Source organism: Lutra lutra, chromosome 10 (genome assembly GCF_902655055.1).
Source record: "Lutra lutra chromosome 10, mLutLut1.2, whole genome shotgun sequence".
NCBI classification, from domain to species: domain Eukaryota; kingdom Metazoa; phylum Chordata; class Mammalia; order Carnivora; family Mustelidae; genus Lutra; species Lutra lutra.
Window position 1 is genome coordinate 103,282,332 of NC_062287.1, and position 24,295 is coordinate 103,306,626.

General features: G+C 42.8%; 1 protein-coding gene across 2 annotated transcripts in view; it reads right to left on the reverse strand.

The window, feature by feature from the left end:
- Positions 1 to 396: 396 nt before the first annotated feature.
- Positions 397 to 24,295, reverse strand: part of PATL1 (PAT1 homolog 1, processing body mRNA decay factor) — a 31,309-nt gene continuing 7,410 nt past the window's right edge. For both annotated transcript variants that reach the window (XM_047691698.1, XM_047691699.1), the window contains exons 3-19: positions 21,538 to 21,755; positions 21,175 to 21,255; positions 20,418 to 20,612; positions 19,380 to 19,481; positions 18,474 to 18,563; positions 18,038 to 18,258; positions 16,569 to 16,658; positions 13,482 to 13,662; positions 12,882 to 13,005; positions 12,114 to 12,211; positions 11,492 to 11,551; positions 10,277 to 10,425; positions 8,401 to 8,560; positions 4,849 to 5,004; positions 2,653 to 2,744; positions 2,407 to 2,556; positions 397 to 2,094 (exon numbers count right to left, since the gene is read on the reverse strand). In XM_047691698.1, coding sequence (XP_047547654.1) covers positions 2,073 to 2,094; positions 2,407 to 2,556; positions 2,653 to 2,744; positions 4,849 to 5,004; positions 8,401 to 8,560; positions 10,277 to 10,425; positions 11,492 to 11,551; positions 12,114 to 12,211; positions 12,882 to 13,005; positions 13,482 to 13,662; positions 16,569 to 16,658; positions 18,038 to 18,258; positions 18,474 to 18,563; positions 19,380 to 19,481; positions 20,418 to 20,612; positions 21,175 to 21,255; positions 21,538 to 21,755 — 2,189 coding nt within the window. In that variant the 3' untranslated portion in view covers positions 397 to 2,072. The remainder of the gene's footprint in view (positions 2,095 to 2,406; positions 2,557 to 2,652; positions 2,745 to 4,848; positions 5,005 to 8,400; positions 8,561 to 10,276; positions 10,426 to 11,491; positions 11,552 to 12,113; positions 12,212 to 12,881; positions 13,006 to 13,481; positions 13,663 to 16,568; positions 16,659 to 18,037; positions 18,259 to 18,473; positions 18,564 to 19,379; positions 19,482 to 20,417; positions 20,613 to 21,174; positions 21,256 to 21,537; positions 21,756 to 24,295) is intronic.

Consider the following 24,295-nt stretch of genomic DNA (forward strand, 5'->3'; position numbering starts at 1 on the left):
ACTACGGAAGAATTATCAACGCTTCCCCATCCCATGAGGAGACGAACTGCGCAATGCCAGGCAGAGCTGGCCACGCTCTCTGAAGCCTCCGCGAGTCCCACGTGCTGGGAGGTGGAGCGGATGCAGATGGACTGCACGGTGTGTCCCCACACTTCACAATCTGGTTTTGTAGTTGAGGGGAACGGGGGAGAACTGAAAGCACCTAGGTTTTTCAAGGAAGGTCACCATGTGGACATAAGGTCTTTGATCTGTCTCGCCTACGACAGTACAAAAGTAAAATCCTCATCCGTCCCCAATACCAAGACGTCTGCCAGTCCATCAAAACAGGCTAGAGACACATTTGCAATCAAGTTCAGCCAAGAAGTAACAAGAAGGAGAAATGCAGGCACTCGGTTCTTCAAGTATACAATTTGTTTTTATTTACAATACCCTATAAAAATGTAAATTTAGAAACTTTAATTTTTATTAATTAGAACCAAACAAAAAAGATAAAGCACAGAAAGGAAGAAATAATAGTCAAGTATTCACTTGATCAGTTGTGAGGGGAAGGGAGGAAAGGCGCATGGTGGAAACAGTCAGTAGGGAAGGGCAGAGGGAAGCTAGGTCATGTCACCGGGAGCAGCTGGCAGGGCCAGGGCTCCAGAATGGGGAGAGACAGAGATGGAAAGCAAGGACAGCTGGTTATAATGGAGGACTTTACTGTTGTATGAGACATGTTTGTGCAAAATGTTGATTCTCTTTAAATATCATAACCTGTCCCCTCACTAACATTCGAAAAGGTGAGAAAAGCAAAAAGTTTATCATCAGGACAGTCATGTGAAACTGACTGTGATTAAATTTTCCGGAGGGCTGTAATCCCTGGAGATCAAACCCCTTGTCCTGCTCGGCTGCTGCAGAAGAGGGGGATGGGTGGGAAGGACCACAGTGGGCTATCCCTGCCAGGACTGAGAGCCAGGCCCCTGGCTGCCTGGGAGAGGGACCTGGAGACAAAGGGGAAGGGCAGCAGTTCTGCCTGTGGTGTGGAGGAGCCTGCAGAGCAAAGCAAGCCCAACTGAGCTTCCGTGGTTACCTTTGGAGGTTGCTACCTAGGACACCAAATAAAAACGGGGAAGCGGGAAGTAAAAGCATGGCTTTATTGACGTTGTGTCAGGAAGACAGAGCGAGTGTGCAAACACTACACTGTGGAAGCAGGCTCTAAGTCCGGCTCATCTGGGGCAACCTTGCACGCCCTGGAGGGGACAGGCTCAAGTGCACTGTAGTTGTAGCAGGAAAGGGCTTAACCGTGTGCCGTATCACCGAGGCAGACAGATTCAAAGGAAATATGGCGGGGAGAAGATACAGGACTTCTCAGCCTAGAGCTGGGAGTCAGCCCATTACGAGTTCTGATTTTATTAATGTGCTGCATACCCTGTATTTATATTAAAACAAGTAGAACCCACCAAATTAATTACAAGATGGACTAGAAACAGATTAAAAATACATCAGCTGGTTTGATTTCAGAGGAGGGACGTGTCAACTATGTATTTCTCAATCTAAAACTCGTTCTTCAAGGATCCTCTGGAGACCACATGAATGTGTGTAGGGGGTGTGTGTGCATACATATGTACGTACATATGTATGTATATATATATCGGTTTCTACTTAATTGGTTCTCCTATAGTTGTATTAATATGGGGCAATGGAAAGAAGACTTTAACAGGATGAGGGAAGGAATCCTTTGGCAGGCTACGATCTACTCTGAACTGGAGTACTGGGGGTGGGAAAGGGGAGAGATTATATTTGTGTCTCTAGGGCAAAGAAAATGCAAAATTGAGAAGAATTGAGGAAAAGCAGGACATGCAGAATTGTAACACAGAAGGCAAGAAGGAACCAGCCGAAGTATCACCCAGCCAAATTCCACAGAGCAGTGGGGAAACATCTGGCACTGACAGCCGACCCCAGTTGACAGGAATCGGTCCCACAAGACGCTCTGGGAAATAAGCTACCTTCCCTCCCTCATTAAAAACACTCCATTGTGAGGCGGCAGTGCAGGTGGCAGCCAAAAGGAGGTACAGGACACATTTGGAGATCTTTTATCGGATCCCCTGAACTAGCCTATGGGTATAAAGAAAGAGAGAAAGGAAACTTGTATAAATGAGTTAAAACAGAAGGCAATATTTTGCATTAAAGTTACATCCTTGTTAGAATTCTCTCAACAAAACACCTACAGTATCTCTACCTTTCCTTACTGAACTCAAGGGTGCTTCTGTACCCCATACAGCATCTCGTATCTAGTAGATACTCATGTAGTTGATACAAGTCTTTAATGTCTTCCGCTAAATTCAGTTTTATGCCCCTGATCTCCTCATTATAATGTCTAAAGTGCCAATTTTAGTAAGATGTGGAACTCTCCTGTTTCAGACTTACTGCAGCTTTGTCTCCAGCAAGTTCAGTTTCTGTCGGTCAACATAGCGAGAAAAGAGGGACACCAGGTTTGTGGGTATAGAGATTGGCTTGGCCAGGGCTGCTTGGGGAATCCGCAGAAGTTCTCGGGTTGCCATGAACATCACCTCTGTCCTGAGAGAAAAACCGTTAACGACACATAAGAACAATATGAGAAAAAGAATAAACAATGATCTAAAAGAATGTGAAAGAAACACAGCCCGGACTGACCACTGGTTGTTCTGTGTTGATTCTGTAGCGGGGTCTGAACTCTGGAGGTCTTCCCCACGGCTCAGGACGACGAGGAGCAGTGACAGGCCAAACTACAAGAGGAGAGAGAGGGAATCCAATTCAGCTCCTGATCCTCCACCAGCACTGAGGGGATCCCAGCACTAGCCCACAACGACCCCGCTGCTGTGCTCTGGCATCAGCAAACATCAGACAACCATGAGCTGGGAGGTCGTGTCCTTCTCCTGGCTTTACTTCAGGCAGAGCAGCAACAGCATCACCAACGAAAAGGGGAAATCCCAGGGCCAAGCGTCCTCTCTGCTCCCCCACCCCAAAGTGAGATGAAATTTTTTCCCTGCCACAGATAATGTGGGATTTAGTTTTTCTTGCATTTACTAAAGCAGAAATGGATTAAAAAAAGCCAAAGATAAACTTTGATACAGAACATTAAAGTTCACAGAAAAAGAAAAAACATTAAATAGGTTGATATTTTGAATTAAGAAAAAAGATGTGAAGACCGGTGGGAAAATGTACAAAGAGAAGTGACTGAAATGATTAGACTATGAAGAGACTTCCTTGAATCTCCTGAAAAAGTTCCCTTTATAAAATTTCCATAACACACCCCTAGCGGACAGATAAAGTTTTATGTAAGATGTCCAAAGCAGAGAAGGGATACACAGATACATTCATATATGTAGGACTATTAAAATTTACACAACCTGCTCTAGAGATTAAAGATTTGTTTTATTCAATGGGCAGTACTGGCAGGAAACACGTGGTCTAATGGGGCACAGAACGGAACACAAATAGCGACAAGCAGCACAAGATTAAATGTATGAATCACAGCAACAGTGGATCTGAAGGGAACCCACGTATCTGAGCTCACCTCACAGAGAAGAACCCTCATGTCATTGTCAGAAAAACAACACTAGGCTACACATACAATCACCTGTCTGACCTTGTGGCTTTCTATTGCTTTTATCAACATTAAACTCAGAGCCCAAGTAATGCAGAAGGCCCACAGCCTGTCACTCCAGAAACCCCATCTCTGTCACCTCTCAACTGCCCTTGAGTCCTGCTTTGGCAGGTTTTCAGGTGTCAGGGGGAAAGAGGCCTTGACTTTCTCACTGTGCTCACACAGGTGCCCACTGAGGAAGGGCATTACGCTGAACTATCACAGCGGTAGGCTCATCTGAGTAAAAGGACAGCTCTGAAATCACCCTTGTCACCTTCCAAGTCAGGAAACTGGCTCAGCAAAGTGAAAGAATGTGCTCAGTGTCACAAACCTAGAGACTGGCAGGCAAGGAATGGAAAGCTGCTCTGAAAGCTCATGTTCTCTCTTCTACGTTACACGTCCCCGGCAAGTCTCTGGATCGTGAATCTGACGTAGATGAACATGGGACGGGATGTTCTCCTATTCACGGTCTTACGAGTCAGAGTGCAGGCTACCTGTTTCCTTCCTCGCGTCAGTACTTGGATTTTATCTGAGATTACAGTGGTGTGAACTCAGGATGTTTTCCAGCCCTCTCTGCACTTACATGTGGCACGTGAGGAAAACCTGGCCACTGAAATTAAGCAGAAGTTGTTGGTTACAACTCTTGGAAAACGTCCCAACAAGGCAGACAGCTAATCCACACGCTTGGCCCCTCTGCAGGCACCTCTCTTCCTGAAGCAGAGTGGAGCCGGAGAGGTCACGAGGTGACAGCCACCGCTGAGGCTGTGGAGAAGGTGAGCCAAAGGAACCTATATCCCTGATGACACGTGGACACTATGCCAAAGCCATTCCATGTGAGAGACAGAAAAATCCCATTTTGTTGAAACCACTTATTTCTAGCCTCTGACACTAGGCGCTTAATGTTAACTCCTGGCTGAGAGACACCTTTTCCAAAAAAGACTGAATGATTTATTTTAGAGATTGAGACAGAGAGAGAGGCCTTGCGTGGGCACACACATACAAGGGAAGAAGGGGCAGAGGGAGAGAGAGAGATTTAAGCAGATTCTGCACTGAGCACAGAGCCAGATACAGGGCTCCATCTCACGACCCTGAGCTGAAACCAAGAGCAGACGCTTAGCCCACTGAGACACCCAGGCACTCCTGAAAGAAACCTTTTTACAAGTTGCCACAGCAGCTAGTATCTTTATCTATAACTCAAATCTAGAAGGCTGGCCAAGTTCAGGGACCTAAGAGGGTGTGAGCACCTTGTTCTGGAGCACAGCAGCGAGGTGAGGGTTGGAGGGTGCTGGTGCAGCTGCGCTTTGAGGTAGGTTCATGAGCTGTTGCAGAAGGCTGGTGACAGTCACTGACGGAAGGTGATACAGTAGCAGAGAGAAGGGACTCAGTAAGCATGGCAGCACCTACAAAAAAATGAGGAAAAGCATTACGTCCTGGCAACTGTGACTTCAGTCAGCCTGCATCAATGGACATGGACAGGAGGATGCCCAGGGGCACCCTCAAAAGGCCTCAGGCAAGATTTAACACTAAAGGGCTGTCAAGTCTAGCAGGTACTACTACTAGAGTCTCAACAATGGGTTCTGAGGTGTCTACTGAGAACTTTTAAAATTCCATTTGCACAGGAAACACGACTTGTGTGAACCAAGGTTGTAAAATCACTTCTCAAATGGCAAGATTCACGATAAAACATCAGTATTTGGCTTCATCCCACAAATATTTCAATGTCTACAGTGTGTCAGGCTTTGTGGGCTATAGTGAAATGGTAAACAGCCCAGGCCTGCAGGGATGTACAGTTGAGTGGGGAGTCATGAGTAAACTGGCAATTTCAATACACCATGAGAAGGACTCTGAGGCCGGTAAATCCTGAGCGCTGTGGAACTACCCTGATGTACTTTTAGACTTAACTGGCTCTTGTCTGATCTTTATACAGGCTCAATGAGGAAGTGGAAAATGATAGATTTTGCAGCTATTAGGCAAGCTAAGCGAGCAGATGCACGGCATTCAGAGTTCCATAGCTAGTAGTGAGAATCCAAGGCTGTTGAATTCTGGCCTGCGAGTCATTCAGTCCTTTTCGTCATGAGGCCCAGACTGGAAGGTTAAAACACAGTGCTACCAGTGTTAACTAGGCTCTAACACAGGAAAGGAAATCAAGTGCTTCCAGCACTCAGTGCCCCTGGTATAAAAAGTGACAGCTGGTTTTACTTCAGATGGCATTCAAAGATGGAGAGGAGACTTTTAGTGATCCACCACTCTAAACAAACAAAGCTTTAACAACAAAAGGAGTTTTAATCATACATAAGAGTATAATGAAGTCTGTGTACCCATCACCCAGCTTCAATAATTAAATCATCCACATTCTACCAATCTTATTAAAATTAAATCTGTCCCTCCTATATATCCTATCCTTTCATCCATAAATACTTCAGCTTGTATTTCTAACAAATTCTCTCACTTAACAAAATTAACAGCCGTTCCTCTGTATCACCTAGTATCTCCTCCATATTCATTTTCTCCAGTTGTCTCAAAAAGATCTTTTAGCAACTGATTTATTCTAATCATGATTCCAATAGGACCCATACATACCATCTGGCTGGTAAGGCTTTCAAAATCTGTGAACTGGTCCCTTGCCCACTGCCTATCTTCTTTTCTCATGCTATTTGGTTGCTGACATTCCACAGCTTGGATTTGGCTAACTGCACCTCTGTGGTGTCACTTAACAGGTTCTACTATCCTCTGTCTTTCCAATAAAAACTGATGCTTAGAATCAGAGGTTTGATAAAATTTAAGTTCATCAGGGGAAGGCAAGGGTAAGAAAACTTCGCGGACAGATCTGTGTGCTCACTCCTGCATTATGTCAAGAAGCACACAGTGTCTGGCTGTCCCCCTTCTTAGACGGTGATCATTTGTTTGCTGCCCCAACCACCATAAAATTCCCTATTCACCTTTAACCTGATGCGTTTTGCGCCAGTAAGGACTGCTGTCCAGACTGACTGACTGACTGCTTTTCCATTAAGTATTGTAAATTGGAGATTTTCTAATTTTATCATTTCTTTTGCATTTATTAGCTGAAACTCTTCTAGGAAGAACTTTCTATTATCAACTTGCTGGTTACCATGATATTTAGTTGTAATGAAAAGGCAGGATAAATGTTTGAGTCTTTTCCCTATTTATCCATTTTCAGAATAATGAGTTGATGGCCTAGCAATCTCTGAAGGTGATTAAGTATTTTTTGGTATCATTAAATTAAAAATATTAGACATATTTCAATCCCCTGCTGTAATTTTTCTTTCTGAAGCAAATGATCCCATTTTTGGCCAACAGGAGTCCCTTCAGTTTTGTCTGTGCATCTTTCATGTGGGACCCTAGTAATCTTTTAGCTTCCTTACTTTCTGGCACAAGATATTCCAGGATTACCTTGTGTATCTTATGCCTCAGACGTGCAACCAGTTACTGCTTCAAGAAATGGTATTCAGAGATGTAGTCTATTACTCTTTAACACACATAGGCAGAAACTCCACCCTTATAATTAACCAAGTTTTCCTCACTAGCAAGCCCTTCCACTAAGGCAGACATCTTTGAATTCTAAGCTCCTAGCCCTACCCGCTATATTTCTAAGACCCAAAATAGCTCCTGGTACATAGACGTGTAATAAATATTAAATAAATATTTACTGAATGAATAAAGCTTTCCCAAACTTATTTCCACTGATGAGGTCCTCTAGGACCGAGCGTTCACCCCATGACCTTCTAAGGAAGCTGCTGGTTTCTGTCCGGCTTCCATTTTCTAGGATAAACCTCAAATCCTTAAACTTTCTTCCAACCCATTTTTCCTTCTTAAAGATCTTTAAGAAACATATTTGTCTCATCCCACTTCACTTTTCCACAAGAGGCCTCAACTTTGCATTAATTTCTTCTGCCGGTGCTACAATTTCAAAGGACTTTTTCAACTCACTATGATTTCAGAAGGAGTAATTTTCAACTTTCATGCCATACCGCCTACACGGTATCCTGGAATCATGTTTTCTGTGGATCATCACCAGCTGGTTACTGATCAAGCATCATCTGCTGTGAGAGACTCACTCTCCTTAAGTTCCAACATTCTGAACCTCACACTGAGTAGTAACTACCTGTTGTACTACCCTTTTCAATTGCTTGCTCTGAACTTCTAGAGTGATTCTAAATAGCGCTAATCTTTCAAGTGCCGGGACAAGGGTAAGTAGAGAGTTCTTACCAAGAGTTTACTTATAAACCTGGAAATCAGGTTTCAAAGTCCAGCCTAGTTTAGATCACAATAAACGTTATTTACGAGCACTGACTTGATTCCCGTGGCACACCGTTCAACTAAATCTGCAGCTAAATGTTAAGCTCCTGACAACAACCCAGTGAATACTTTATATCCAGCAAAGTAACCAAGACCATACATCTCTAAATTTTAGTAAGCATCGGATTCAGCTGGGGATTCAGCCCTGACCTTTCCTCTGTAAATTCTGATTCAGAATGTTTGGAGTAGGACTGAATTACCTGCCTCCCAAGAAATTCTGATACACAACACAGCTTCATGACTATGACAAATACGATGGGATTACTGCTTTCCTCAGCTTAGGAATTTGGTCTGTTAGAGCAAAAATGGGATTAAAAGTATAGTCCTAGAGTAAAGTTTTGCTTTGAACAGTCAAATCCTACTGCTGAAGGTTAGACAAAACAACAGAAACAGGAAGAGCGGAGGGAATGAAATCTGGATTCTAGAAACCTTATCAACTATGAAGACCCAAAGGAAAGAAGTCCCACATGGGGGATCACCTCATCTTGTGCATCCTTCTTGATAAGGAAAGGGAGATTCCTGGCTGTTGTCATGAGAATGTCAGCTGCTTGCTCTGTGGAGAGGAAAGGAAGAATACGGGCAACCATTCTCTTCCCTTTTCGGATACACATGATCTGTACAAAGTGGTCATCACTTGGCCTGCAGGGGAAGGAAATGCTCACTTAGGTTAGCAGGAACTACTTAACACGTCCTTTTTCTCCTCTTACATGTTACTGAATGAACATGCTGTACTTATTTTCACCCTATGATGACCTGTGCTACAAAATAATGGGAATTACTTCCCCACCTCTCTACCAAACAATAAGTCATTTTTCAAGTTTCGCAAATGTAGAAAATTGTCTTCACAAACATACATTAAATAGACTTGTTCAAACTACAGATGTTCATTTAAGTACTATGTAACTAGACAAACAACCAGCAAAATCTGAAAACATACATAAGCAAAAAGAATATAAAAACAATCATTTCAGAATTAACTTTATACTGTTATCATTTTTCAAAAATTTATTTGTATGACAGAGAGAGAACAAGAGAGCATAAGCAGGGAGAGTGGCAGAGGGAGAGGAAAAGCAGGCCCCCCATGGAGCAGGGAGCCTGATGTGGGACTCAATCCCAAGTGACCTGAGCCGAAGGCAGATACTTAACTGACTGAGCCACCAAGGTGCCCCTACTGCTACCATTTTTAAGAACCTTAGTTAGATCTGCGTGCTCACTCACTGTGTATTTTTTTCATTAAAACAAAAACCAAAAGAAAAAAAAAAAAAACAACCCCAACAAAAAAGAGTCCAGAGGATTCACATGGCTTTGTACTTGGCTTTCTTCACCGGACAACTTCTTAAGACAATTTTCCATCTCAAAAGATACACTTCAACTATGTTGATTTGATGGCGCCATAACATCCCCAGCTAAGGAAAGCCCACCTTTATTCAACCAGTTGCTTGTCAACCTGACTCCAGAAATGGTGTGTTGAAAAGAAGGGGTTTATTCTTATGTTCTGGTTTGTGTGTGTCCTGGCTTAGAAGAATCACCAATTCTTTTGCATGGGCAGAGGAAAGGGAGTTTTCGGGACAGAGTCCTCTTGCATTCATCAAATAAACACTTGGGTTTTTTTTTTTTTTTTTAAAGATTTTATTTATTTGTCAGAGAGAGAGAGCAAGAGTGAGCACAGGCAGATAGAATGGCAGGCAGAGGGAGAAGCAGGCTCCCTGCTGAGCAAGGAGCCCGATGTGGGACTCGATCCTAGGACGCTGGGATCATGACCTGAGCCGAAGGCAGCCACTTAACCAACTGAGCCACCCAGGAGTCCCAACGCTTGGGGTTTATAGAACATTTACTGTTTGCAAGATCCTGGGTGGGACAGATGACAGATACAGATAAAAGGATACATTAAGGAGCTTAGTCCCCACTGGAAGACTGATTGGCTACGATAGTGTATAAGCATTCTGTGGAAATTCCAAGAAAGTATAAATGTCTGTACTTTCCAACTTAGTAGAAGAGACTACATGAAGATTAACAGGCTGGAATAAAGCATGAAGCAAGTACAACCTATAGGCTCAAACGCAGACACCAAATCATGCTCCCCACTGTGTCTCCAGTGCCCAGGATAGTCCCTCTCAGAGACTGAATAGGTAGGTATCAAATAAATGAATCCGGAATAAAGAGATTTTTTCCTGGCTGAGAAGGATTATGAAATGCTTTATATGACGCGGCATTTGAGTTAGGCTGGAAGGATAGACTCTGAGCTTCCTGGGATGGTAAGGAAGATATCCAAAAGACAGAAATGTGGAAAGCTCAGGTCAGCCAAGTAAGGAGTCCAGCTGGTCTCATGTGTCCCTCCAAGTGTACAATTCTTACCTCTCTTGTCCAGGCAATTTCCCCCTTAAGTTGTCATACATGCTACAAATTTTGTGCTTTCTTTCATCCGCCAGGGCAGGTCGCTCTTCTTCTAGACTTAGGAGATACCGCCTTTCATAATCCTCCACATCCAGGAGTAAACTATAGGTCTAAGTGAGACACAAAGCAGGCCACAGCATGCTGGGTCAGGATCAGAGTATTTGATAAACAATTTCACAGTTTAAGACCACCAGGTAAAGACAAAAGAGTGAAAACGAACTGTAGTAAGACAGAGGAAAAGGGTGCTCTTTTGGATCCAGAAAAACATAATGAAAGAACTTAAAGAATTCCTCCCTGTTTGTTGTCCCTTCTGACCACTAACCCAGGAGGTGAGGACAGTGAATGATTCCACCCTTTGCAAACCTTCCAGCAGCAAGAACAGCATTATAACAACAACAAAAAAAGAACAGCATTATAACGAAATGATCTGCATCGCTGCTTCAAGTGATGCCTTCTATTTATAAACACAGTAGTAATTTTACTCCTGGGTGCCAGGCACTGTTCTAGGCACTACGCTTATACTCATTCACCAGACACTCTCCACAACCCAGTCAGAAAGAGATGACGTTATCATCTCCACTGTTGAAGACGAAGAAAATGAGGACAGCACAGAAAGGTTAAGCAGCTTGCCTCAAGTCACAGACTCAGTTAGAAATGCAGAAGACGTGATTTGCAGCCTGGCTCCATACTCCGTGCTCTTCCTCACCATGCCTATGGCCTAGACACACAGTATTTACACTTTACAAACAAACTGCCTACAGAGTACCACATTTTTCTTCGCACCCAGTACAGTGTCCAGCATCCAGGGGATATCCAGTAAATACCTGTGAACTGACCTAATTAACTCAATTAATTCACAGGTGGAACAATGTAATTTTTATTCTCATTTTCTTAGAAAGGTGACCTGCTCCCAAACACTTAGCGATTAACTGACCAAGCCTGGACAAAGACCCAAGACTTCTCACTGCAACTGCAGTGTTCTTTCCATGAAGCTGGAGGTGAGGCACGGCACACTCTTTTCTAGTGTGCTCTGGTACATAACAGACACGTAAGAAGAACATATTCACTAATTAAAACCACAGAACACCGACTGCTCACTTCTCCACTTCTTGCATACCACATCTATATGACAATTCCTTATTTGAAACTAACTACAGCAACAAATTCTAAACTTACTTTCTCAATTATGACAAGGGTTTTTCGTCTCTTGTCCCGAACCTGTTTTTCTTTTGTCTCCTAAAAAAAAAAAGACAAGACTACTCAGTGTGAATTCTTCACCTCTGTTAAAAATAACTTTCTAAGTATGCATATGTACTTCCATTTGCGACAATACTGTGAAAAAAATCTTAAATCTTTGAAAGTTAGTAATCTAAACCAACAGTAACTGGATGAAGGTTATAGAACAGACTGAATTAACCCACAAAGACTATTAAACTGAATTTACAGGTGGGCAAAAGGTAATTACAGAATGCAGTAAAGATGCAGACAATCACAGGAAAATCTTAAAACACACAGAAAATGGTAGTTTTTGAAACTGGAATGAATAACCCAGTGCTGTTTGCAGCCGGTTACCCAGTTTAAAGACTCCTGCCACCCCAAGTCTAGCCTGGCTGCCTTGGAGAGGAACGTGTCAGCACTTCAGCCCACCTGCAGGAAACCAGAACGCCGGGACACGTGGTGGGGAAGCTCCCAGTCACACGACAAACAACTCCGTTGTGCCTGATTCCCTCCCACAGTGACCCCTAGGCACCAGTGACAACCCAGAGTTTCTTGAACACACAGTTGTGCTGACACTTACATCATCCTCACTCCGAGACGTCACAACGGCATCGATCATTTTTCGGGGGTTATTCACACTGGAGACTGTAAGCTTTCCCAAAGAGCCCTCAAACTGCACTGTAAGGACAAAAACATTTTCAACAAGTAACTCAGCAGTGTAGGCAAGCAGCTTTCTAAGACCGCTATGGTCTATATTGTTTGCTCACAGTCTAACGGTTCAGTACAGAAATCTATGTATCTAATGTGATCTCTTACCCAAATCTATCTTTTCCCATTTTTTGGTTGCAGTGGTAATAAAAACCTGAAGTATTTCCCTTTTATTATAGGGATACTAGAAATTATAACACATTTTAAAAAGTTAAGGAATCTCAGGGCGCCTGGGTGGCTCAGTCGCTAAGCGTCTGCCTTTGGCTCCGGTCATGATCCTGGGGTCCTGGGATCAAGCCCCGTATCAGGCTCCCTGCTCTGCAGGGAGCCTGCTTCTCCCTCTCCCATTCCCCCTGCTTGTGTTCCCTCTCTCGCTGTGTCTCTCTCTGCCAAATAAATAAATAGAAATCTTAAAAAAAAAATTAGAAGTTAAGGAATCCCAAGCAGTGAAGGATTTACAAGTCCATCTACTAAACCACTCATTCCACACAATAAAGGCAGACCTCTGCATTTCAGGACAATAGTCCTTACGAACGAGCTTTGAACGTCTGTATCCAGTCGTCTCCACAGTTATTTCTATTTATCGTATGGACAGCAGGTTGAATTTCTTTTATTGTGGGCCTAGGGGTAAGGCCCTTACCTGGCTTATACGCATGCTCCAGTTTGGCCACCTGCGGGGTGATGAGTTTGGTGCGCTCCTTTTTCGGGCCTTCGCCTTGTACTTCTTCAGCAGCTGACAGTTTCTCCAGTTTTTCAAAGTAATTCTACCACACGAAGATGATTTCAGTTGCAACACAAGCCCAGAGTACGGCTGCTCTTTATCATACATGATTATACTGGCGGCAGCAACAACTGGGACTCTACATATGCATCGATCTTTAATTTTTGCTAGACTGCCAGATATTTACTTCTCAAAAAATCCCAGCCTACAGAAAAGCCCAACATCAATGGAAATATCTTTAAAGTTAGACTGCCAATATGTTTAACTGAGAAAACCAGATTATTGATGCCAAAGAGATTTCAAAATATTGGCCCGAGAGCCTCTGTAAAGAATAAGAGGCAAACATAGAAACCTTCTAGTGAACAGTGAGAGGCTCTCCAGCTTCAGAAGAGGACAGAATTTGCTTAGTCAATTCTTAACCAATTGAAAAGTACATCAAAAGCAGATTCTGTCAGTATGTAGGTCTACCAGTATCTCCCTGAGCGCCTCCTCAGAGTAAGGGACTGAATGGTCGTCTACCTGGTAATAGAAATCGTCCAGGTAGGGATCAGTGCTTTGCAGCTGCATCATCTGGATTTTAGAGACCCAATCCTTCTCTCGCTGCAGCATGAGATTGGCATAGGGATCCTTTCGGAGATGGTCTTGATGACTGCTCCGGTGACTCCCTCTGTCTCCAGCACCATTGAGACTGCGATGCTGACTGAAAACAAACAGAGGGGCGCATTCACTCCAAGTCACAGTATTCATTAGGCCTTGTAACAACACAGGAACAAGCCTGGCCAGTTAAAAAAAAAAAGATTCCACTTTGCTTTCGTTAACAAAGTGAAAAGAACCGAATCTTAATCACGTCGGAGAACAAAGAGCTATGCGATACACACTGAAAGAAATAACCCGGAGACCTGAGTGCCTCATCACCTGTGCTGCGCTCTCTCACCCACGCACTTCTGCTTAGGCCCTGCGACAACCCTAAGAGGTAGGCGGTTTTATTTTCTCCACTGAAGACAACAAACCGAGGCCAAAGAGATGTGAACGCAGGCCAATCTGACTCACAGTCTATACGCTTTTTCTTTAAATTGCAGAAAAATAATGAAATACTTCAAATATAGAGAAAAGCCCACAATAAACATTCATCTATCCACCACCCAGACTTAGTGGAAAAAAAAGAAAAAAATTTAGTTGCCTCAATTTGCCTCAGGGTTTTAAACAGTAGTATTAAAGCCACATACTGTTGTATTTAGTTAAGGCCCTTTTGCGCCCTGTCTGGATCCTGGGTTCCCGCCTCCCTTCCTTCCCAGAGGAACCATTATCCTGACTTTGTATGCACTCCCCCTGAAATGTTCTTTTTTTTTCTAAAAAGATTTTATTTATTTGAGAGAAAGAGAGACATTCTGTGCCCATGTGCATGTAGGAGGGAGGGTGGAGGGAAGGAGAGAGAGAGAGAGAAAGAAACTCAAGCAGTCTCCACACTGAATATGGATACTGATGTGGGGCTCGATCTCACAACTGGGGACCATGACCTGAGCCAAAACCAAGAGTCAGATGCTTAACTGTCTGAGCCACTCAGGCACCCCTCCCTGCAATGTTTTTAAGACTCATGACTCACATATCCGTCTTTAAATATTATATGGTATTATTCTGTGTGCCTTTAACTTTTACATAAATGCTACTGGACATGTTAAGTCTGCCCCTTGCTTCTTTTTTTTTTTTTTTTTTAAAGATTTTATTTATTTATTTGACAGAGAGAAATCACAAGTAAGCAGAGAGGCAGGCAGAGAGAGAGGAGGAAGCAGGCTCCCCGCTGAGCAGAAAGCCCGATGTGGGGCTCGAACCCAGGACCTGGGATCATGACCTGAGCCGAAGGCAGCGGCTTAACCCACTGAGCCACCCAGGCGCCCCTGCCCCTTGCTTCTTATTCAATGTTACTCTCCTCACATTTATCTGTGTTGACAGCATAGCCAAGTATATACCAAAAAGAACCGCTAGCATGTGGTGTATCCACGTTTTCAACCTTATTATTTTTACTGCCAAATTCCCTTACAAGAGGCTGAGACTAACCAATATTCTTGCCAATAATGAGTGTTGAGACATTTCAAATTTTACTTGTCTGATGATGTAAAATAGCTATCTAATTTTAATCTGTGTTTTCCTGATTATAAGCAAGCTTGAAATCTTTTTTTTTTCCCTCTGAGTTTAAGGTGTACAATATAATGGTTCAATGGTTTTAAATGTTACTTGGTGCCTATCACGATAATTGTATTCTTAATTCCCATCATCTATTTCACCCATCCCCCACCCTCCCTGCTCTCTGGTCACCATGTGTTTGTTCTCTATAGTTAAGAGTTTTTGTCTCTTTTTTCCTTTGTTCTTTTGTTTTGCTTCTTAAATTCCACATATGAGCAAAGTCATATCAGCTTTACTGAGGTGTAACTGACATACAAAGAACTGTGCACATTTAATGTGTACAATTTTTAAAGTCTGGACATGCAAACACTTGCCTTACCATCACCACACATAAGATAATAGATATATTCAACGCCCACCAGAATTTCTGTATCTCCCATTGTTTTTTTGTTTTTGTTTTTTTTTTTTTGGTGGTAATAACACTTTATATAAATGAGAACCCTTCTCTTCAGAAATTCTCAAATATATAAAACCATACTGTTAACTTCCGGCACTAGAAGTTTCATATCTTAACATAGTCAAATGTATTAATCTTTTCCTTTATGGTTAGCACTTTTTGTGTCTTATTTTAAGAGCCTATGTTGTTCTTCCCCTGCAAAAAATATTCCAGAGCTTCTCTGAAAGTGAGAAGGAATTACACACATAGAACCATAAAACTAAAGGTTAAAGAAACCTCAAAGTTATGTTTATTTTTCTCCTTTTGGTTTATGAACGATTATAGAGCGTCAACCCCATGAAGGCAGGACTTTGACATACCTCGTTCTTCTTTCAGTCCCCCAACCCTACCACAGTGCCCGATATGCAGCCACGGCTGCACACATAAGTACATATTTATATCTGTTAAAGACTAGATTACAGGCAAAAACAGAGTGACTGCTGGCTTTACGTAAGACAAAAATACAAGCCTAGCCATTATATTTCAAAGTCACTTCTGAGCTGAGGGGATAAACAAAGGTAGTTGAGAGTATAAAAACGACTTAAAAAATCAGATCTATATTATATTTCTGATGTACGATAAACAGATTTGTAGAATCTTAGAAATTAGTTGATAAAAAATCTTGTCATTTAAACCCAATGTATCAAGGTACTTGGGTGGCTCAACTGTTTAAGCGTCTGACTCTCGATTTTGGCTCATGTCAAGATCTCAGAGTTGTGAGATCAAGCTCTTTGTGGGGCTCTGTCCTGGCTGTGGAGCCTGCTTAAGATTCACTTCTCCCCGCACCAAAAATGAAAAACAAAGAAATAAATAAAGCTAGCGTATCAAAAGCATAAAATGACAGCACATATGATCTTCTTTACCAGTAAAATAAACTTCGTACAAATTAAATTTACTTAAAAAGTAAACTAAGTAAGTAGCACCTTGTTATACTGTAAAAAAGGAAAAACTGAGTTAAGAAACCACCAAGGAGCAGGATGAGTCCTTACCTTCTGTTCTGCTGCTGTCTCTGATGCAAGAGCCGACGGTGCTGCGGATGGAGGTGAGTCGTGTCTGGTCTAAACACTGGGGCCTGAGATCTAAGAAAAAAAAAGGGAAAGGTTTTTAATTCTGTTGTTCTGTGATCTGAAGTTTTAGAGAATGTTGTCAACACAGGCTAACCTCACGGGAATATTCAAGTCTATCCTCAGATCTTTCAGAAGGAAAAGGCTGTAGTACTTTTAAATGTCTTCTACAAAGACTAATTCTCAACTTCTAAGAAGAGGACCATAAAATTTGAGTGAATTCGCAGGGAAGCAGTGTAACTATTTTCTTCTTCCTCCTAACTGTAAACAGAAGTCTCAAAAGATTTAATGTGTTTAGTTTCAACTATTTGGGAATCACACTGAAAATCTATGTGTGATAGTCACTTTATGTCAACTTGGCCATAGGCTATGGTGCCCAGTTGTTTGGTCAAACACCAGTCTAACAATAATATTGTTATTAAGAAATAAGGAAAAAGAGGACTTTTGAAAATGTGGGTGGGCCTCGCCCAACCAGTTGAAGGCACTAAGAGCAAAAACCTGCTATTTCCAGACACAAAGCAATTCTGCCTCAAGCCTGAAACACAGAAGTGCTGCCTGCACTTCCAACCTGCTAGCCTAACCTACAAATTTCAGACTCAAGAATGCAAGTTCAACTCTCATCTGAACTTCCACTTTCCTGGCCTGCTTTATGGATTTCCTTAGCCATTTCTTAAAGTAAATCTTTTCATTATATAAAGAAAAATGTATGTGCATATATACATATGTACGTGTGTATATATACAAATACTTCACTGGTTCTGTTTCTCTGAGGAATCCTGATACTATATGACATGTAATAAAATACAATCTCACTAGAAGCAGAAACTTAGGGGGGTGGGATTATGGACACTGGGGAGGGTATGTGCTATGGTGAGTGCTGTGAAGTGTGTAAACCTGGTGATTCACAGACCTGTACCCCTGGGGATAAAAATATATTATATGTTTATAAAAAATAAAATTAATAAAAATTAAAAAAAAAAAAAAAAGCAGAAACTTAAACCCCTATTATAAAACCAGATTAGAAGTGAGCAACTTGGCTAGCACCGAGATGAGCTGACTTCTCAGCATCTACATCTCTGGCTTTTAGCATTTGGTAATTCTTGTTACATAATAAGCACTTTGTGCACGTGGATGTTTATAAAATGGATATAAAGTGAGACCTAAGAAAGGTTAGAAGAAATAAAGGGGTGATTAGCAATATGCAAATTACACAGGAAGCACGTGACTTTAGGGAAATGTTAATTCATAAGAATGCCTGGAGACCGTCAAACACTTTTGTGTCTGACAAGAAGACAATCCAATAACATCTCAAAACACATCCCTTGCAGACATGGAAGCCTCACTGATAAAGAGCCTTGGGCGACTGATGGGTAGAGTGGCATTAGTTTGCACACCTTAGGTTTTGCAGGTGAGGCCCTGGGCCGGGGGAGTGCTGCTGTGGAGGCGGCGGAGCGGCAGGGGGTGCAGCACTAAAGAAGGCACGGAAGCCAGGTGCTGGGGGAAGCACCTGCCCTACTCGCCCTTGCAGCAACTTGGGATTCATGGCAGCAAGCGGACTACCCACAAATCCAGGGACCCGTGCAAACTGGCTGGGAGACATCCGTCCAGGCGGTAGCTAGAAAGAGGGACAAGATCTCAGATTTAGTGAATCAGCAAGCCTCTTGCTTTTATCCACAGAAAAGTGAATACTGTTTCCACCAATAACTTTTAAAAAAGTGAAGGAATAAAATAAGAGGCAGTAGAGACTGATTAACAGCAAAGAGAGGTATTACCTATGAATGTTAGGAAAGCAAGAGAGCTCTTCATGGGTCGGGCTCATCACAGGCTTACCTGTGCTCCTCCAAGAAGCTGTGCTCTCTGGAGGGGGCTGAGAACAGGAGGAACACTAGGAGGGAAAGGGTGACCAAGCAGGGAAGAGTTCTAGGAAAAAAAAAAAATTTGACAAAAAATTATACATATTCTGTGACATTTGTAAATCGATACAAAGGAATTTAGTAGGAATGCAGAATAAACTTGGATATAAAAAAGCTGTCTATGGGGCGCCTGGGTGGCTCAGTGGGTTAAAGCCTCTGCCTTCTGCTCGGGTCATGATCTCTGCTCAGCAGGAAGCCTGCTTCCCTTCCTCTCTCTCTGCCTGCCTCTCTGCCTACTTGTGATCTCTGTCAAATAAATAAATAAAATCTTAAAAAAAAAAAAAGCTGTCTATGGAAGGAATATGAAAGAGAGCAATGCTAGACATCAGGAAGCACTATGATCATGTAACCTGAAGAAGGAGGCAGTAGGATGAGGGACTGAAATAGCAGGAAACCAGATGACCATGCAGGGTGTGAATTTTTTTTTTTAAAGGTCCTATTTGTTCATTTCACAGACAGAGGTCACAAGTAGGAAGAGAGGGAGGAAGGGAAGCAGGCTCCCCGCCAAGCAGAGAGCCCGACGCGGGGCTCGATCCCAGGACCCCGGGATCATGACCCAAGCCGAAGGCAGAGGCTTTAACCCACTGAGCCACCCAGGCGCCCCCAGGGTGTGAATTCTTAAAGATTAAAAAAAAAAAAAAAAAAGCTCAGGTATGAAACAACTGAACATGATGAACCATGTCTTCTGACCTGGGGACCATAACATCCAGAAATTCAAGTATGGAGACTATAACAAGCGCACCTAATTTAGGAGACCTCTATATACTAATGGTGATCAGAAACCATATGCTGCACGTTTTCATCAGGACGTGAAGGCACATACCGGGACACTGCAGAGCTGGTTTGGAGACATCCTCTCACCATAGGGAGCAGGGTAACGTGGTGGCATCGGGGGCCGGACATGGACAGGCTTCGGACACAGGATCTATCAGGACAAACATATACACAACTACACTCAATGAAGTCAGTTTTTCCTCCACCTACTCTCCCTCCCCTCGAGTACTGGTAGAGACACAGAACTCAATGCAAAGCCCTACTTCTAAGCAAATTGCTACGGCTATGGGTTCATGTAAGAACCTTTGGTCACTTCCTCTCGTAAACACCAAGCAATGTGCCACTTGTAACTGAGGAAGATTTAGCTAATTCTCCAGTTATCCCCACCCTTCCATGCTATCTGAGGGAGGTACCAACAGATATTCTGACTTGCAATTCTCTGCAAGAGGATATTATTTTGGTAGCAGCGAGGGAGAAGGAATGATAAGAAAGCTGGAGGATTAACTAAGTCCTATTCTGAAGCCCCTGTGATATGGCCGCCATGCTCAGCTCTTTTGTGATACATTGGGACTCCACCGTTTTATAGAACACTGAACCTAACTAGGGCCATACCAACACCACCCTCCCCCCATACCTTCCAAATTGGCCTTCCTTTTCAGCTGCTGGTTTCAGGTGGAGGAAAGTCTATGGAACAGGACTGCACAGGCTCTAGGGAAAGCAGGGATATCTTAAAGGTAAAAAGGGATGTGGACAATGCTGTGTGTTCCCACTCCCCCCAGCTTTCAGTTACCTCTCTGCCAATGCTGAGGGCAGCCAGCAAAACACTGAAAAGGATATATACACTAAATGTGGTTAACTACCCTTTTTCTCCCCCAATTAAAAGGCAGCAGCAACAGGAGCAGCACCAGAAAAGGGCATTAGGGAATGTGTCTCTTATTTGTACTAATTTCTCCTCTAATTGGCTATCTCTCTTTCTAATCTAACACCTACCCAAAACTTCCACCCTCCTCCCAGCATCGCCAACTTCCCAAATAATTTTGCCCAGATTCCCAATATCCTGGGCTGAGTGCCTGTTAATGAGAGGTACCTGTTGGTTGAAGCTGGGTACAGCCATCTGCTTAGGTGGGGTGCCTATGGGGACGGCTCTAACAGGAGGACTCCCAATGATAGGTGACGTTGACCGCCGTGGTAATGCGCGCTCAGAAAGGTCTCGATCGTCTTCTGGACCCTGCGGGGGCCTCTGAGGCAGGGCATATTCTAATACAGATACTGTGGGCATTTCCTAATTGACAAAATCATTAAAAAAAAAAAAAAGAAAAGAAAATTAGTCCATAACAAATGTTTAATAATCTGCACAGATGCCAAAAGCATCTTAAGAAATTTTAAAATTTTATTTCATATCCAGTTAACATTCCCTCTCTTTGGTGCCCTCTGAATTTTGATAAATACATATCATGGATCTACTGCCACGATCAAGAACAGAGCAGTTCTGTCACTCCCCAAACTCCTGCTGTAGTGTCCCTTAGCAGACAACCATTGGTAGACACTGACCTGTTCTTCATTCCTATGGTTCTGCCTAGAAATGACTTAAGCAATTTGAATTATATGCTAACAAATTCAAATTCTAATGGCTCCCTTTCAACCTTTCAAAATAAAGCACAAATGAGCACTGCATGAAGGCTGAGTAAATAAATGTACAATCAACAGGTACAGCTATGAGGAGGTTAAGTAATCAACATAATAACAGCAAATGATATATATCAACACATTGCTTCAGTAAGGAAAGGGTCAAGACGGGAGTCTTCGGATACTAGGAATTTGTATAAGGAGAAAATGTTTCATACCTGAGCAAGCAGTGGCCCTCGGATTCGCCTCAGAACTTCAGACCCATCCCAGATGCTGGAATTCAGACTTCCTGGTTGGGGCTACAAAAAAGGAAACACAATCACAAAGTCTGGAGTAGTGAGAGGTTTCGGGATGCTCTAACTGCTTTTGGTGAACAAGGCTCTGAGAGAGTCTCAACTGCTTGAGAAGACGAAATTACAGCGCTCCAGACGACACCTGACTTCCCCCTTCACCTGCTCCGATCAGGAATTATATCAACAATTTTCTATGGTATATGCAAGTTTCTCAGGGTAGCAGATGAAACAAAACGGCACCTTAATTACTAGTCGGCTATAGTTCTCAGATCAGAGTAACTTACTCACTTGCAGAACTGGCCTGGTCTGCACTGCCCTCATGATAGCTGGATCTTCTAGCTCATTTTCAATCACCATCTTACTGAGCCTTTCTGCCAGATTCTCCTCATGGTCACCCAGCAAGTCCATCTCATCCCGTTCTCCGTTGCCTGTTTGTTCATTAACTGCCGCCGGCAGCTTCTCTTCCAATTCAGCCAGGCGCTCATGCGCTTCCTGCCAATCATCATCTATAAGAAAATCACAAGAAACATAGTTTATACTGAGACTAAAGGTTGGATGAAATTCTTCTGTTAACCAAATGAACAATTCTAACTTCAGAAGACAGTACATTTCCACTTGAGAGAAACAAAGTAAGATTTAAACGAAGGGTCATAGGAAAGTGGGCTTTTCACTATTAAGGACAGATAACATCCTACCAGGAATATAATTCAAGCACTTAGAGGGACAGCTTAATTCATTACCAATGGCATTCAAACTGTATTCTGAAAACAGTTTCTAAGCCGGTGATAGGTATGTACACAACAATTCACTGGTTTTGAGATTTTTTTTTTTTTTTTTTTGGTAAGATCTGTATTTTTTTTATCAGAGAGACCATGCACGTGCGAGTGCACAAGCAGGGGGAGTGGCAGGCAGAGGGAGAAGCAGACTCCCCACTGAGCAAGGAGAGACTCTGATCCCAGGGCCCTGGGACCATGACTTGAGCCAAAGGCAGACACTTAACTGATGAGCCACCAGGCATCCCTAGTTTTGAGATTCTATGACATATCAGGCAAAAAAGGGAAGTTAAAACCCACTGCGTTAGCATACATGTTCTTTTAGATTATACCTGACATCTTCTTTGCGAGCTCTCAAATCTACTCATTTCATTCAATTAATATTTGTTGAGCACCTATTATGTGTTAATGTTTTAGGCACATGGGATAGATCAGTGTACAAAAGACAAAAAGATCCCTGGTCTCCTGCAACTTTCCTTCAAGCAGGGAAGAGACAGATAATAGATAAAAAACATAACAAATAAGTAACTTAGATACTGTATGAGATGAAATACTACATAGGTATATGGAGGAAAAGCAGGTTGAAAACTTTAAATGGGACAGAGCGGTACACCTCATTGCGAGTGTGACATCTGAGCAAAGATTCAAGGGTAAGATAGCTAGCCATGTAGATTATCTGGGAGAAGAGTGCTCCACATAGAGGGCCAGTCTGTAGAAGGGACTTAAAGACAAGGGATGATTTTGAGAGTCAACTAGGACTGTGTCTGGATTGGAACGATCAAAGAGGAAGAGCAGGAAAAAAGAGTGAGGCCAAGTAGCTAGTAGGAGGGAGCTCCTTCTGGGACTTTTGAGTCACTCTGATTGACATGGGGGGCCACTGGAGGTTTTGATGTGGCCTTTCTGAAACAGTCTGGCTGCTGTACTGAGAACAGATTCGGGATGTGAGGGGTGGGCAGGAAAAGGAGAAAAAACACCGGAGGCATGGAGGCCTGCCGGGTGGCTACGGCAGCAACACCAGGGCAAAGGTGGTGGCGACCCACAGCTGGGTCCAGTCCCTTTCCACATTGACAATGCCCTCGCTATTCCTGCACACTCCTATACGGTCTATAGCTCTAGCACTAGCTTGTTTTCTCATTCTGTATGCCGACGCAGCATTATTTTGGAGTCCTGCTACAGCATAGGTAAAAATCTTCACAACCCTCTGTCAGCTTCTCTAGAACTAGACCTTATTTCCATCACTCTGTCATTCCAGTGCTCCTCCATCTCATTCCTCCACTCTGCTGCCACTGCACAAGTTCGACTCAATGTTTTTCCCCTTCTGGCATTCAAATTCAGATACCTTTTCCTCACTCTTTTCATTTTTTTTTTAAGGTTTTATTTATTTATTTGACAGAGAGAGATCACAAGTAGACAGAGAGGCAGGCAGAGAGAGAGAGGGAAGCAGGCTCCCCGCTGAGCAGAGAGCCCGATGCGGGACTTGATCCCAGGACCCTGAGATCATGACCCGAGCCGAAGGCAGCGGCTTAACCCACTGAGCCACCCAGGCGCCCACTCACTCTTTTCATTTTAATGCTACCTTCATCTCATCTAAACATGCAAGACTTTCAAACTCCACAAAAACCTAATGTATCTGTATATATTTTATTCTTAGTTCGTTCTTTACGCCCTATAAAATTCAACAGAAAACGGTAACAGATCATTCTTCTCTCTCTTTTTAAAGATTTTATTTATTTGTCAAGAGAGACAGCAAGTGCTCAAGCAGCACGCATAAGCAGGGGCTGAGGCAGAGGGAGAAGCAGACTTCCCACTGACCAAGAAGCCCAAGGCAGGACTGGATGGTTTGGACCCCAGGATCATGACCTGAGCCGAAGGCAGACCCTTAACCGACTGCGCCACCCAGCTGCCCTGATAATTCTCTTTATAACTAACATAAAAACACAGAATTCTTTCTGCAAGTGTCCTCAATGGCAATCCTTCTCACATAATTTTTCTATGTACCTCATTAAAAAAAAAGAGGAATGAAGAACTGGAGGCACCATAACAAGAAAAGAGAAAGATGTCTGGTATACAACAAGGTTATAATAAATGGTAGCCACTTAAAAAAAAGAGAGAGATTCTTTAGACTTATTGACAATTTTCTGAGAGGCTCATGTACAACTTGTTAATATTAACTTTTTTCCTGCTTACAAAGAAAATCCTATTAATTAAAAATTTAAACATCACACAAATATATAACTTAGAAAGTTCCCCAGAATTCTACAGGTATGTTAAGT